This window comes from Schistocerca piceifrons, chromosome 6 (genome assembly GCF_021461385.2).
Source record: "Schistocerca piceifrons isolate TAMUIC-IGC-003096 chromosome 6, iqSchPice1.1, whole genome shotgun sequence".
In the NCBI taxonomy this organism is placed as follows: Eukaryota; Metazoa; Arthropoda; class Insecta; order Orthoptera; family Acrididae; genus Schistocerca; species Schistocerca piceifrons.
This window is the reverse complement of record NC_060143.1, coordinates 69314135-69330809: the sequence shown is the minus strand read 5'-3', so window position 1 is coordinate 69330809 and position 16675 is coordinate 69314135. Positions and strand designations below refer to the sequence as shown.

The following is a 16675-nucleotide window of genomic DNA, read 5'->3' as shown; positions in this document are numbered from 1 at the left end:
GAGCCTACAGTAAAATCTTCATCGAGTGGTTTGCATGAATGTGGTACTGTGTAAAACATCAGGGGCAGTAAGGGGGGCATGCATAGGTATAAGTTCCAACAGATGATAATTGAGTTAACTGTCTCAAATCAGAACTAGCTTCTGCATCTATATTACAATTCATAACCCAGGAAATAAATTATCTTCACTGCCAGTGTAGAGTATGCATGAGCTTCATACACTTTCATTTTGCCAGCACACTTTCAGAAATTTTCTATCAAAGTAGATGAACTGCCACATATACACATCATTTTTCCCTACTCTTACCCTTCAGTCCACCTGACCACTTCAAATGAGTGCAAAAAAGCAACAGCCATGTGTCTTCATTTTAAACTTTCTAAATAAGTACCACAAGCAGCACACTTTTCAACACTAGGAAAGCTGTACAAAATTCTCCGTCTTTTATTATCATTTACATGGTGTATATCTGATAGTAAAAGAAGAATGGTGCAGGCTTAAAATAGAAGATGGACTGAAAAGTGGTAAATTCTGAGTTACTAACCTTCGTGTCAGTCTGCTTGCTTTGTACAATAGTCACTTCCTTCTTCTCAGCTGGTTTTATAGCTTTAAGTTTAACAAGTTGTCGGTTACTGGCCTGTTTGCTTGGAATTTCTTTCACACTTTTCTCATAAGGCAACAATAACCTGTAAATGAAATAAAGTAATAGCAAATTTTAGTCCAGCTGTCAACACACGCATCTATGTTGCCACAGGACACTCAGAAGGATTATTCAAGACGCACCTCTCGTAATGTCTCCTTGTGTAAGTGGCTGCACTTGTGTTGCCTTGGTCACCACCTAATTCATCATAGATTGGCTTCCACATCTTGTTGGCAGTTACAGCATTATAGCCTCCCAGTTTCTGGACTTTAGTGAAGAATGCAAAGAGATCAACTGAAAGAAAAAGCAATCTTATGAAACAATATTTGCATTTTGTGGAGCAAATGGTATGTTTTAAATTAACATTACTACATGGACACGTAAAATTGGAAATGATTAGAAATAAATATACATACCCATGATAACAATCATCCTCTGATCAGACTGTTTCCCATCTTAAAAACTCAACAATATGAAGCACAAATGCCAATATCAATTTTTGTCAGGAAAACACAAAACACTCCATAAGTATTCATTTCACAAATATGTTTCAGTCCCCCATCAAGCAAATTAAAAGTGGTGGACTATTTCCAGAGCAGTAATTGGTGACCCACTGTAACTTCTCCATTTTGAAAGACAAACTTTTCAAGCCAAGTTTGTGTGTGTCTGGAGCAATATAAAGAGTTCAAAATCAATACATTTCACTGCAAGATAATCAGACTGCCTTAATGTGTCATTATGTTACAAGGACTTCATCAATGACTGAAGAATTTATATGAAAAGATGTGTGGGATCCTCACCAGATGGGACTGATAGAGTACATCGAAAAAGTTCAAAGAAAGGCAGCACGTTTTGTATTATCACAAAATATGGGAGAGAGTGTCACAGAAATGATACAGGATTTGGGCTGGATATCATTAAAAGAAAGGCGTTTTTCGTTGTGACAGAATCTTCTCATGAAATTCCAATCACCAACTTTCTCCTCCGAATGGGAAAATATTTTGTTGACACCGACCTACATAGGGAGGAACGATCACCAAGATAAAATAAGGGAAATCAGAGCTCGAACGGAAAGATACAGGTGTTCATTCTTTCTGCACGCTATACAAGATTGGAATAATAGAGAATTGTGAAGGTGGTTCGATGAACCCTCTGCCAGGTACTTAAATGTGATTTGCAGAGTATCCATGTAGATGTAGAGGTAGACGAACTGACTATTTTGTCATCACAGGTCTGCATATTACTTTCAAGAAATTAAGTCTAGAGAACTCTCTTTAATGATGATACTGTTTCATTAGACTGCTAGTAACACTTAATAATCTTCACCCTGAGCAAACTGTTATTTCAAAACTATTGAAGGTATTCACACTTTGCACTCCCAAACACTGTTTCTTCCATACATTCATTTCCTTATAGAGTAGGTATAAACTGATACGAGAAATTTGTATTTTTTACTGCAACATATTTTCAGCTAGCTGCTAGAAGAGCGATGTCCATATTAATCAATTGTTGTATTAAAAGAGAAATATTTCACTTGAGTTAAGAGGGCAACTGCACTAAAACCACAGCATACTAGAAAGTTAGTTTGTCTTTTAAAATTCTGGAAGTTAACATCATGGATACACAGCAAAAAATCCTGTTAGCTACAGTAAACCATACAATATATATTCAAATTATATAACATCAATCTTCAGAATTTGATATCATTCTTTCAGAAGGTTCATCATACCAAAAACAAGCAGACAAATTTGAAAAATGTTGTACTAATCTGTAACGTGCAACGAATTTTTAAAAAAAAGTCATTTAAGAGTACTTTAGTTTAATTTTTCATTAAAATGTGTGTTTCTTTTATTTTCAAATAACATGTGCCAGGTAAGATTTAATGATCTTCCTATGATGCAGCTCTACAAAATTTCTGATATGGCACTGTACCTTCTGTGGATCATGTGCGATAATCCATAGCAAGAGTGGCACGCAGTTAAAGCCCATGAAATGGAACTGCCACAAAACATATATTAAATATATTTCTTACCAATGTACTACAGGATTTCAACTATCAGGAAGCATGTCAAATATTTTCCAAACATATTTGAGCACTGATAGTCAATGTTTTTGGAACTGTTGATATCAAGAGTTGTTTTCCAAACAGATGATAATTAATTTTAAATTTTAATTTTAAATGCAAGATAGCTTCTTGTGGCAGATGTTTGGAGTGCATTACATCTATGGAATATAGCTCCAATGGGCTTCTAGGCGGCTTAACTGGCTCAGTCTATGGTAGGAGTACCAACTCCATACAATTTTCACATCCACTGCTCACAACAATGGGGAATCAGGGATGGAACTTCACTCACAAATCCATGTCTCTGAATCTCAATTATCCTTTGATGTGACATTAATCAAGATTTAATAGGAATGTTTTGATAGAGTTATATATCCTTCTTTTTGTTTCTGGCACTGGCAATTCTATCCACTGTAGAAAAAGCACGCTATGTTTCTAAATGCTAGATGGCACAAGAATACAGTCCACATATGAGCCGCCACTGAGTGATAGTTTAACAATCATTTAGAAGAGATAAGGACGCAAAATGTGTGTCATTATTTTTAGCTTTTAACAAGTTTCTTGCTTGCTAACATTTGTTTTTTGCAAGTTACTTTTTAACACTAGTGGCATTTTGATGATTCTTCAAACATGTGCAGCACATAAAACTGCCAAAAACAAGTGTTTTGTGATGTAATTGTGGAGGACCAAAAAATTGGCAAGATTCTCCAGCACTCAAAAACTGACGACATTGGTAGCAGATTCACAGCCTTCCCTAGTACTGAAGCTACAAGCCACATCTATTTTATAAGTAGTCTTTGTTTCTTTCTTCCTTTTCTATAAGTTCTGGCATAAAAATAGTATGTCATAATCCAGTGGAATACGCTTTCTGCAGGTATTTCTATCAGGAAGTAAGTAGACTCACTCTCCTTGAAGCCGAGGTGGGGCACCCTGGAGATGGGAGTGTCGCGCATCCTCATGAAGCTGTGCAGCTTGGCAAGGAAGTCCCGCTCCTCAGGCGATGAGGCCAGGCGGCCGCTGCGCCTCGTCACAGCCAGCGCGCGGCCAGGGTCTGCTATCCCATTCCTCACACCAGGCCGCCCCTGCAACAAAATCACCTCCCAGTCAGCACATGGGCAGAAAATCATACAGCAAACATGGTTACACAGACACATTCAGTGTTAATTAACAGCTGAAACAAAGCAGGAAACGCACTGGGATAATTAAATACAGTTTCAAGTGACTTACATGTATTTTATATTTTAAAAAATAGTTCATACCAAAATACTCCAACTACTGAATGTTGGTACAAATCATTTGAGTGTCTACTACCCCGAAGTCTTTTTCCTGTCACCTGGTCTACACCAACCTCTGCAAACATTTTTTACTTGATACCAAACAAAATGAACCATTGTCATTATCAATCCACTAATCCAATTTTCATGGGCCACAGTTAAGTAGTTTTGTGTTGTAGATTTCACACTGGATTCCTTACTGTCCCTTCTACTTTTTAAGTAAGTATTAATTCCATACCCACACACCTATAAAAGAAAGATACTCTGCATCACCCCTTTGATTACAAATCAACATCTGTTCTTTCAGTGCTGTCAAAGGCAATCATCTACACAATGAATAATCAATTAACCAAATCAGAAAGGACAAATGAAATACCTGACACTAATTAATAGGGTTTTCAGAAATATCAAACAACCACCGTTGCCCTTATCAAAGTAACGTGAATGAAATGGGGTGATGGACTATTATACTTAGCCATCTCTACTTCAGTAAATATTTACTGTATTGTTTATTACAATATACTAATTGCAAAAACAACAACCGAAAACCTCAGGATCCTCTGTCATGGACTGAAAACAGTTTGAATTAAATCTTACTGGGTGACAACAACACATAATGATGAGAACATAAATGACACAATGTAGAAACACAACATTATATGCCACTCCAGGGTCAATGTATGTGGAAGCTGTTAAACTATAACTGATTGCCAGACTAGAAAATCTAATGTCAGTTACAAACTCCACTAACGAAATCTTGAGCTGTTTGTAAATAGATCAACAAACACAACAAGTTCAATGTGAGAGCACACACGAAAAACCTAACTTGACTAGCGTACACAATCAAATCAATCAATGGAATAAAATGATCATTAGTAACATTTGACATCCAAATTATCTACACTTCATGATGAAACATAGGAGATTTAAAAACTTTTATATCATATGACCTTCTTGCATTTAGAGAAATGGTGACCAAGTAACATCAAAGTAATAAAAGGAAGAAAGATCTTATTTCATGTCCCATTGATGATGATGTCATTAGCAGCGGAGAGAAATTTGACTGTGGAGGGAAACTAGACAAGTTCTTTCCAAAAGTGCCAGCCCGGAACACATAGTAAGTCTTTCAGGAAAACCATGGAGTATCAAAATCTCTATAGTGAAACAGCGATTTGAACCCTGTTCCTCTAACTACTGCACCACCTCACACACTACAAAGAAACAGAAGGTAAGTTACACTATCTGGAAGTAATACTAATGTAGTGAAACAAGCTCTTAATCATAATCACAAAGAATCCTATACTGATGGCTCTTTTGCTCTACTTACTTCCACGATTCACAGAGGAGGACGAGGACGACAAGGAGGAGCATGACTAATGAATAGGGCGAAAAAAAATGTGACTTGTCAAACTTCCTTCAGCTTTTCTTTCATCACACCATCATCATATACTACTCGTCTTATATGTTGCTGTCAAATATTTGTATGTTTTTTAATCTCTGTAAACTTTCGAAATTACTTCATTATAAATTTTATTTCTCCAAGTATCTGTCACGGCACCTTACCAAGACATTTGGCTATCTATTACAAACACTGTGGTGTGGTTGAATTAGCTAAGCTGTGACTGTGTAAAGCTCACTGGTGAACAACGTTCCATACATAGCAGGCCACCCAGACAACTGATCATGTCATCAGGTCACACGGAAATTATATATATGGAAGCAACATGTTTCTGAATGGATTACAGACATTTAACAAGGTGTACATGTTCACATTGCAACAATTATTTGGACTGAATCTGAACTGGGTAGGTAGATATACTACTTGAACTCTAGTTCTTGTTCCAAACAGGTCCAATAACCTTCTTTTTGAATACTTGGTTTCAAAAATGGGCAACTTGCTGCACCTATTTCAACGTGAACCTCCATAGATGTGGTTTCTCTTGTTAAGTTATTACTTAACAGAATGAGAGATATGTATCTGCTACATACCCTTGTTGCTGAGGATGATACGGTGGACAGTGATGACTCCGACTCATTTGATTCGGAGCCACCGGGTGACAGGCTGCGCTTTTTTCGTTTTCTTCTTGGCCGTCCTTTCAAATTTGGCGCTGTGGAGTGAGAAATTATAATTCATAAAGGTTTATAAACACATATCATAATGTGTTCCAAGTTTTGCTGGCAAACAAAAAATAGTCAGCAACACTGCCCCTATTACCTTTACACCTAGACCACGCATCTTGTTCCAAATGCACTTCCACTTATCTGTTTATTACTAATACACCTTACCAAGTTATTTCAGAAAGTTTAACCAACCCTGTAGTAAGACATGATGAGCAATCAGTGAGTATGGGCTATTTTTATGAATGATATACCTACAAAAACCTTTCTCGAAGTATGTGAAGTACACTCAGTGAAGTCCAGGAATTCAAACACTGTTCAGTTCAACTTATCATTAATTACACAAAGATCCAAACACAAAATCCTCAGTTTGTAAAAGGTATCCATATACAGAAAATTACACATCGACAACTTTAATTTTAAAGCTATCAATCCATTACTACTAAAGTTTACTACTACTACACTAAAGGCACACACTGATATAAACTGAAGAAACGGGACTAGGCATTAACGTAAATTACCAATAACACTGACAGACTGAAGCTAGGTGTTAGTGCATACTTTCTGTATTTTTATCAGCAGCATCATCAGATAAATTTATTGTGCACACATTTTAAGTCGTCAATTGTTTAACTAATTTTTTCATGAGTGTTGGTCATTCCACAATTACAAGCACTACTCTATTCCATGACATGCAACCGCCAAGAGACATTGGTTAGTTGAGTGCACACAATATGTACAGCTACAGTCTCTACTTATTCCACACAAATATTTTCACGTAATTTGTGATGTGAAGTTGTGAAACATTTCAAATCAAATTATGGTAGTATCATCAAGTAAAGACATTCAGTTCACACGATTTGTGTTGAACAGCACACTTCTGATTTTAAGTACATGGAATAACAAAATCCCTAATCACTGCACTTAGATATGGTATACAAATGAACTGTATGCTGCAGTATGAACTGTTTTGTGATTTTCCACAAATTTTGTCTGATAATAGCAGTAGTCAGAACATATAGTGTGATTAAGAAAAAATTCACATTTTAAAAGAGCAACAAAGTCAAAGATTTTATCAATAATTCCACTGATTATTGCCATTGCTGAAAGACTCCGTAGTTCACTGGAGTGAGTCAGTATGGGAGGAGCAAGTGTGTACTTCACAGTGATTTCCAATTGAGAGCAATTACTTTTGGCAACTTTCTGTGTGTAGCTGTTATGCCTTTGGAGAACTGAAGCATTAAATAATGCATGCAACAGTAAATGAATCATATCCAATGTTACGAAAATGACATATATATTTGTAACAGCAAATTGAGGCACTATATGAAACTTCGGTTTCCAAACTCTATGAAGTATTTAGTGTCCAATAACTAAAAGAAGAAGCTACCCATTCTGCTGCACTCCACTGTTGCAAAGTGTATCTGCAGTACAAAGAAAATAAAATTAACTTATGGTTTTATACTATAGCGTACAACCACATCCAGCCAACCACTGCTTGATGTAGAATGGGGTCAAAATAAGAATGAAAGACCTCTGGAGATGTTTTCAGTCATATCATTTCAATAGCTACCCTCATTGCCTGGTATAGCATGTTGAGGTCCTTTGGCAGCACAAAATCTCTCAGATATCTTGTCTAAGAGTGCCATTTTGTTAGAAACTTAACAAACCAGGCCACTGTATTAAATTAGCCAGAGAGCTTAACAAATCAGCTTTGTATGTCCATTGTTGTCCAGGTCTTCAGTCTGAACACTGGTTTTGATGCAGCCCTCCATGGTGTTCTAATCTGTATCTGTTCATCTCTTCATAATTACTGCAAGCTGCATCCATTTGAATCTGCTTATTGTAGTCATGTCTTGGCCTCCTTCTACAACTTTCACCTCTCCCGCCACCACCCAACCCCCTTCCATTATTAATTCCTCAGTAAGTGCCCTATCAAGTTCCTGTATTCAAGTTTTGCCATAAAGATCTTTTGTCCCCGATTTTATTCCGTGTCTCTTTATTAGTTGCCTGATCTGTCTGTTCAATACTCACTATTCTTCTTGGCACCCCATTTCAAAACCCTCTAGTCTCTTCTTGTATGAACTGTTTACTGTCCTCACTTCACTTTTGTACATAGCTACATTTCACATCTTCCTTGAGAAGGACTTTATATTTAATGACAACAAATTTCTGTTTTCCAGAAACATTTTGCTTACTATCACCCATCTGCCCTTTTCTTACTTTAGTTGATGTTCAACTTCTGACCTCTTTTGAATACATTATCTTTCCCATTCAACTGTTCTTCCAAGTCCTTTCCTGTCTCTGACCAAATTTCAGAATCGTTAAACATCAAAGTTCTAATTTCTTCACCATTACCTGTGATTCTTGTTACTAATTTCTCCTTGGTTTGTTTTACTGCTTGCTCAACGTGCAGACTGAATAATACTCCTCCCCAACAACTGCTTCTGCCTCATGTCCTTCGACTCTTATAATTGCCTTGTGGTTCCTGTACAGGATGTATGAGGGTTATCCAGAAAGTAAAGAACAATTGTGAACCACACCCAGTGCTACCTCCATGATCGCAGGTGTGCAAGTTAGCTTCCTCCCATGTCTCAGTGTGAGCTAAATTTTGTTGCCAAGCAGTCACACCTCTGTGTTCTGCAACCTTTCGAATTGGCACTGTAAACTGAAACTCCCACCAAATGTGAAATGTATGGAGTCATTTGTTGTCTGAAGGCACAAAAATTTTGGCCTATAGAAATATTTTGGCAAATGAAAACTATTTATGGCGACAGCACACTAAACGAGTCTTCAGTGACATGGAATGTTGTCAGTAAAGGTAGTTTTTATTCAAGACAATGCGCAGCCTCATGCGTCAGCTCAAATACAGCAGGAACTTAAAGTCTTGAGTGGCAATTTTTTGGGCATCCTCCTTACAGCTCTGATTTGGTACCAAGTGATTTACACTTACTCTCCAAACTCAAAGAATTTGTGAGTGAAAAACAGTTCACAAATGATGAAGACCTCAAACAAACAGTGAGACTTTGGCACAAATCTTTGGCAGTAGAGGAATGCAACATGGAAGTTGAAAAGTTGGTCCCATGTTACAATACATGACTTGACAGCTGTAGTGTGTACATTGGAAAACAGTGAAAGGTATTATATGTAAATAAAGTTTTGTGTTGATATCTTTCATTTTTATGTAGCTAATAGCGAACCTGGCAATGCTCCACAATTGCTAAATATGTATAGGAATTCCATATGAATCCGAAATTCCTTTCTCCCTTCTCTCCACTCATCTTGTCATTTCCCCTCTCTCTCTGTACATCTCCTCCTCCTCCATCTCTCAGTGCATAACCTCCTCTGCCCCCCCCCCATATCTCTCTCTCTCTCTCTCTCTCTCTCTCTCTCTCTCTCTCTCTCTCTCTCCATCTCTTCCTCTCCCCTCTCTAGGTCAATTTCTGTCTATTTGTTTAGTAGAATATTGTGTAAGAATCTGAAGTAAATGTGTCAAGATCTTCTGGGCAATGTATAGCATATGTTTACCCAAAAGTTCATTTGAGTACTGGTATTGTGTAAAAACTGGGAATAAATTGGTAAACAGCTTTTCAAGATTAGTGGCGACAATGCTTCACCCTCTATATATTAAATATGTTTCTATACATTTTGTATATTACAAAAGTATATAGCCTAACTGCCTAACTGCCTATGTTTGTTAGTGTGTTGTGTAAAAATTTGTAGTAGATCGGTCAAGAACTTTTTGAGATTTTCGGTAACAACGTTTCTCCTTGACACACACACACACACACACACACACACACACACACACACACACACACACACACACACACAAAAATCAAGTTGGTCGAGCCAAACTCAGATGATGGCCTTCCACAACTGATTTTGATTTCAGACTTTTCCGATGGCTTTTCCAAAAACTCTCTCTCGTACAAACCTTGTCCTGACAATAACAAACATAACAAAATTAATCAAATCGGTCAGGCAGTTCTCAGTTGTTGATCTTTCATAGATGTGGCAACTGATTTTTATTTATATAGATGCCAAAACGTTCCTGACTTTCTCAACGACCCTTGTAAATAATTTTTGTCTCTTTGTATTTTGTTACTGCTACCCCCAGAATTTCAAAGGACTGCAACACAGTAAACATTATCAGAAACTTTCTCTGAATCGACCAATGCTAATAATGTTAGTCTGTTCACGCTACTACAACATTCCAGTCTTCTCAGTGGTTTCCGCTGTGTTTACTGTATGGCAGTTTGTCATCTATCAGTGGGCCACGTGAAGGTATTTCTGATCCTTCACTACACTCTGGAAGGCGAAAGACGAGCCCTGACAGCTAGCCGGCAGCGATGGTTCCCGTTTTCAAACTGGCAAGTGCAAACGACTTCTGGCGGTGTCAAAGCTACACCAGTGAATTGTGAATTCAGTCATGAAAACGGCAGTCGTCTACAGAGACGAGGTGTTGTCACAGAGGCGTGTACAAAGTCGCGTTGCGGTAGACGACCACTTCTACGGAGGGTGGGCTGGCGCACTTACCCAGATGGTTGCAGAGCAGCTCGTGGCCCTCGAGGTCCGGGTAGTCGAAGGTGTCCTTGCAGAAGAGGACGCGCGTGTTGCGGCGCGGCACGGCGAAGCCGCCCAGCGCGACGACGAGCGCGTTGTGCAGCCACTGGCTGGCCACGCCCTCCAGCCGCTTCAGGATGCCGCGGTAGCGGCAGTAGCGCGGGAAGCTCAACACCACCACGGCGCACTCCTCCTCGTCCGGCGAGCCTGCGCACACACGCACACGCTGCAAACTGCTCTGCGCCACAAGCACCGTCCAAACCAGCACGCACTTCCAGAGATGGATGTTGGACTGGAGAGCTACGCTGCCAACAGCTGAGCACGCCATCTTCAACTGGATACTAGCGGTTGCCACTGATCATCACATCACCACTGCGTAAGCACAAAATAAAAGTATCCGCCCGAAATAACATCACCAGAAAGCTCACGAGCAGTGGATGGGCAGTCCCCGACAGTCCTCAGAACATCGGCACTTGCATTATGTTACTCTGCCGCTGAATACGCCTGCCTCGTTTGGTACAGTTCTGTTCATGTGGACGTTGTCCTCAATGAGAGACGTAGAATAACATCAGGACGCTTGAGGGCAACGCGCAGGGCCGTTTCTACCATTAGGCAACACCAGGCGGTCACCTACGGTGGCAAAATTTTTGGGCGGCAAAGGGTGCCAAAAATGAATTTCAAATCAAACAGAGAAAAAACTGAGCAAATAGGAGAAAAAATGAAAAAGAGGAAAAATTAAAATACCGAATTGTTTTCAAAAGCATACTAACTCAAGTCTCTACTTACTTTGATGAAAGTAAACACTTTGCCTCTACCTACCTCAAAATTAAAGCAGCCGCTACTGAGTACAAAAAGGAAACAAACACGGGCTCGATTCATCTATGTCAAGCGCTGGGGTTGGGCTCGTGCGTTGGCTTGCAATCATATAGCAACTTGATACCATACCTCCCTCGGTCCGCCTTTTTGTTTTTGTCTCTACACATCATTTGTTGTGCGTCAGTTGAATTGAGAAAATGAGGACGTATAGTCACCTTAGATTAATCATTAAAAGTATAACAGGAGATTTGCATTGTGGTGCCGTTGTATATTGGTGGTGGTGGAAGGGGGGCGGCCGGGCCATTGGGGAGAAATGGCTCTGAGCACTATGGGACTTAACTATTTTGGTCATCAGTCCCCTAGAACTTAGAACTACTTAAACCTAACTAACCTAAGGATGTCACACACATTCATGCCCGTGGCAGGATTCGAACCTGCGACCGTAGCGGTCGCGCGGTTCCAGACTGTAGCGCCTAGAACCGCTCGCCCACTCCGGCTGGCTCATGGGGGGAGACCGTTGCTAATAAAAAAAGAGGGGGCGTCATTTTTCAGTTCAAGCCTATGGCGGCGAAACACCCAGCAACGGTCTTGGCAACGTGTATCTACAAACTCTACATCCTGGCGGGGATAACACCACCAGATGTAAGACGCAAATCTGCCGCGAATACCTGCAAAGTCGAACTAAACGCTGCGATAAAACATCACCGTCACTGGCACGATAAAACTTGCGGACAACCAGAAATGCAGATTTGGCTTCATGGGTCCTACCTTCGGAGGCCCTATCCCCAGGCGAAAATCTGCAATGGAAAACGTGGAAGTCCCTTTATAGACTAAGAAGTTGGGCTGGTAAAACGAAGGATAATATGGCCAAATGGAATAATCTTCGCGACCCATGAACTTTATGTGAATATGACGCAAAAAGAGCACCAAGTACCTGCACTATTGTCCTCAGTCCCCATGTTTCCTGCATGCTGGAGGACCTAGTGCGGGCCAGGGAGGGGTAGACCGTTCGCCGGGTGCAAGTCTTTCGATTTGACGCTACTTCGGCGACTTGCGCGTCGATGGGGATGAAATGATGATGATGATGATGACGATGACGATGACGACATCACAACACCCAGTTCCTGAGCGGAGAAAATCTCCGACCTAGCCGGGAATCGAGCCCGGGCCCTTAGGATTGACTTCCAGCACTGCGTGTAAAGTATCGTGCCAATATGCAGTATGAGCAAAAGCTGTAACAACGGTGCAATGGCTAATTGGTGTAGCGTATATACTGGCAATTTTTCAGCTCAGGTTCGAATCTCGCTGCTACCAACACGTTTTTATCCATATTATTTTTGTTCTTCTCGAAGTTAAACTATTAACCCTTTGACCGCTGCTGTATGGGAACTATAACCGGCATGCGGGCCCCCTAGTTTCGGATCGAAAAGTATCGGCTGCAGTCGGCAGATGGCGTGGCGTGGCGATTTCTACATGTTGTCAACTGTGCCGCGTAAACTGCATTTGTCGTCTGTCTTGATGCCTGCTATGTCGGTCGCGTAGCTGTGCTGTTGCTTTCAATGTGTAGTAGCTGCGTCTTCACTGTTTCGAAAATAAGTGATGTTCCGGTTGCTGGCCCATCGCGGCAGCTACCGTCGACTCCAGTTCGGAAAAAAAATCCGGTTATAAGGAGCGCTTGTGGTAAAATGATGATGAATGTAGTGAAGTGCTGCAATGGTTACACCCGATTTGGTAGTCTTCCCTCACAGCTGCGGCGTACACTGAGATGCATAGTATTGCAAGAGTTAGAGAATTTGCCAGGAATATCCCAGACGAATCCCCGGGAACTCCTGGCAAAAAGAGGTTAGTTTCAATTATAATCCTGTTAGAAAATATTTCTAAATAGCTCCACATTTGGTTATTCAAATGGTTCAAATGGCTCTGAGCACTATGGGACTTAACTGCTGAGGTCATCAGTCCCCTAGACGTTAGAACTTCCTAAACCTGACTAACCTAAGGACATCACGCACATCCATGCCCGAGGCAGGATTCGAGCCTGCGACCGTAGCGGTCGCGCGGTTCCAGACCGAAGCGCCTAGAACCGCTCGGCCTCATCGGCCGGCCCACATTTGGTTGTAATTAATTTAAAATGTGTACTCTTTTATTGAGTAGAAAGACAGATTCTTATAGTAATGACTAATCGTACACTTTAACGCGTTTCTGAAAATACACTCCTGGAAATTGAAATAACAACACCGTGAATTCATTGTCCCAGGAAGGGGAAACTTAATTGACACATTCCTGGGGTCAGATACATCACATGATCACACTGACAGAACCACAGGCACATAGACACAGGCAACAGAGCATGCACAATGTCGGCACTAGTACAGTGTATATCCACCTTTCGCAGCAATGCAGGCTGCTATTCTCCCATGGAGACGATCGTAGAGATGCTGGATGTAGTCCTGTGGAACGGCTTGCCATGCCATTTCCACCTGGCGCCTCAGTTGGACCAGCGTTCGTGCTGGACGTGCAGACCGCGTGAGACGACGCTTCATCCAGTCCCAAACATGCTCAATGGGGGACAGATCCGGAGATCTTGCTGGCCAGGGTAGTTGACTTACACCTTCTAGAGCACGTTGGGTGGCACGGGATACATGCGGACGTGCATTGTCCTGTTGGAACAGCAAGTTCCCTTGCCGGTCTAGGAATGGTAGAACGATGGGTTCGATGACGGTTTGGATGTACCGTGCACTATTCAGTGTCCCCTCGACGATCACCAGTGGTGTACGGCCAGTGTAGGAGATCGCTCCCCACACCATGATGCCGGGTGTTGGCCCTGTGTGCCTCGGTCGTATGCAGTCCTGATTGTGGCGCTCACCTGCACGGCGCCAAACACGCATACGACCATCATTGGCACCAAAACAGAAGCGACTCTCATCGCTGAAGACGACACGTCTACATTCGTCCCTCCATTCACGCCTGTCGCGACACCACTGGAGGCGAGCTGCACGATGTTGGGGCGTGAGCGGAAGACGGCCTAACGGTGTGCGGGACCGTAGCCCAGCTTCATGGAGACGGTTGCGAATGGTCCTCGCCGATACCCCAGGAGCAACAGTGTCCCTAATTTGCTGGGAAGTGGCGGTGCGGTCCCCTACGGCACTGCGTAGGATCCTACGGTCTTGGCGTGCATCCGTGCGTCGCTGCGGTCCGGTCCCAGGTCGACGGGCACGTGCACCTTCCGCCGACCACTGGCGACAACATCGATGTACTGTGGAGACCTCACGCCCCACGTGCTGAGCAATTCGGCGGTACGTCCACCCGGCCTCCCGCATGCCCACTATACGCCCTCGCTCAAAGTCCGTCAACTGCTCATACGGTTCACGTCCACGCTGCCGCGGCATGCTACCAGTGTTAATGACTGCGATGGAGCTCCGTATGCCACGGCAAACTGGCTGACACTGACGGCGGCGGTGCACAGGTGCACAAATGCTGCGCAGCTAGCGCCATTCGACGGCCAACACCGCGGTTCCTGGTGTGTCCGCTGTGCCGTGCGTGTGATCATTGCTTGTACAGCCCTCTCGCAGTGTCCGGAGCAAGTATGGTGGGTCTGACACACCGGTGTCAATGTGTTCTTTTTTCCATTTCCAGGAGTGTATTTCAGTTCGTAAAAAAAGCGTTTTATCCTCTTCAACTTAGGGAGAAAAAAAACGAGGAAATTAAAGCAATTGTTGAGAACTTCAACAAAAGAGTCATCCGGAAGAATTTTACTCTGTGCAAAAGGTTGTACTTACTGTGCGAAAACTTACGCCAGTTCTTGAACAGAAGATTGGTTGGAGTTGGAATACTACCTCTCTCAGAAAAGTGTTAAAGTTCATTGGTTTCGTGTCTTTTCAACAGGAGGACTTTATTATTGGAACGTGGCGACATTAGGCATCGGCCATCCCGTTTCCTTGTCGAGTTGAAAAATATCAGGGAGGCTGCCACAGAAATTTTTTATTTGGACGAATCCTGGATGGACAGTAACCTAACGTGCGGCAAATGCTGGCAAAAAAAAAAAAAAAAAAAAAAAAAAAAAAAATGTTGTGGGTGTTACTGCGTGGGGAAGCATCTCCAAAAGATTAATAGTTGGAAGTGTGGGTTCTACAAACGGATTCGTTAGGCAGGCAGAGCTAAAGTTCTGGGCCAGATCCACCTAGGGTGATTACCACAGGCAGATGAATTCTGTTAATTTCGAAAAATGGTTCCAAGAAATTGTAGTCTCAAATCTTCCTCCACACTCCGTAATAAACATGGACAATGCACCTTGTCACAGCAGACAACCGAACAAGCCGCTCAGCAAATACAATAGGAAAGTATCTATGATACAGTTGCTGCAGAATACAAAAATCCAATGTGATGATAGTATGCCAAAGGAGGCTCTGTACTCCCGACTTTGGGAGAATAAGGGCGGCAGCGAAGTCGTATGCAGTTGACATACTGGCAACAAGAAAGGGCCACAAATTAATTCGCTTGCCGCCATACAATTGCAATTTGAATGCCGTTGAGCTAGCGTGGGCAACAATAAAAAGGCTATTTCGGGAGCGCAACATTGCAGGTGACATGTCATCTGAAAATCTCTTGACTCCAGCAAGCGCTTGTTTTCAGGTTGTTACTGAGGAAGACTGGAAAGGTTACTGCAAAACGGTATAACAGCTTGAGCAGCAGTACTGGAGGCATGACGGTGTGATGGAAATAGCCATTGACAACCTCATTGTCGACGTCGGTACTTAAGATACACGTGACGAGTCAGAGAAAGCTATTACAACGTGAAACTGTTAGCGCATCAGAATTATCAGGAGCTTCAGCAAAATTGGCCTGTTTCATTCTTGTTTTATTATACATTTGTGTTGAATGTTATTATAGCTTTGCAGAATTTTGTGGTATCCCGTAAATTCAAAAAGTAAACAGAAAGTTATCTTCCATTCCTAGTGTCATAAATTGTTCTTTTACGTACTTCTAATTCCGCATTTATTTTGATACGGTAACTTATAACGTAAAGACTTAATGTCTTTATTTAATATGTCAGTACAAACAGTGATCTCAATTTCGATAGCACGAAGTATTTAACTGACGATTAACTCTGTCCTACACATAGCTGCCTTTGTGGAAGTTTAAGAAACACGTTTGTGTTGCCTGCACTGCGCGCTTGCCCACACGTGCTCTCTATATTCCGTGTTG

At 41.7% G+C, this 16675-nt stretch overlaps 1 protein-coding gene across 1 annotated transcript in view; it reads right to left on the bottom strand.

The window, feature by feature from the left end:
• The window catches only part of LOC124803145 (AT-rich interactive domain-containing protein 5B-like), a 62026-nt gene that overhangs the window by 7237 nt on the left and 38114 nt on the right, over nt 1-16675 (bottom strand). The window contains exons 3-7 of the mRNA XM_047264325.1: nt 10631-10864; nt 5963-6081; nt 3604-3781; nt 781-931; nt 542-683 (exon numbers count right to left, since the gene is read on the bottom strand). Coding sequence (XP_047120281.1) covers nt 542-683; nt 781-931; nt 3604-3781; nt 5963-6081; nt 10631-10864 — 824 coding nt within the window. The remainder of the gene's footprint in view (nt 1-541; nt 684-780; nt 932-3603; nt 3782-5962; nt 6082-10630; nt 10865-16675) is intronic.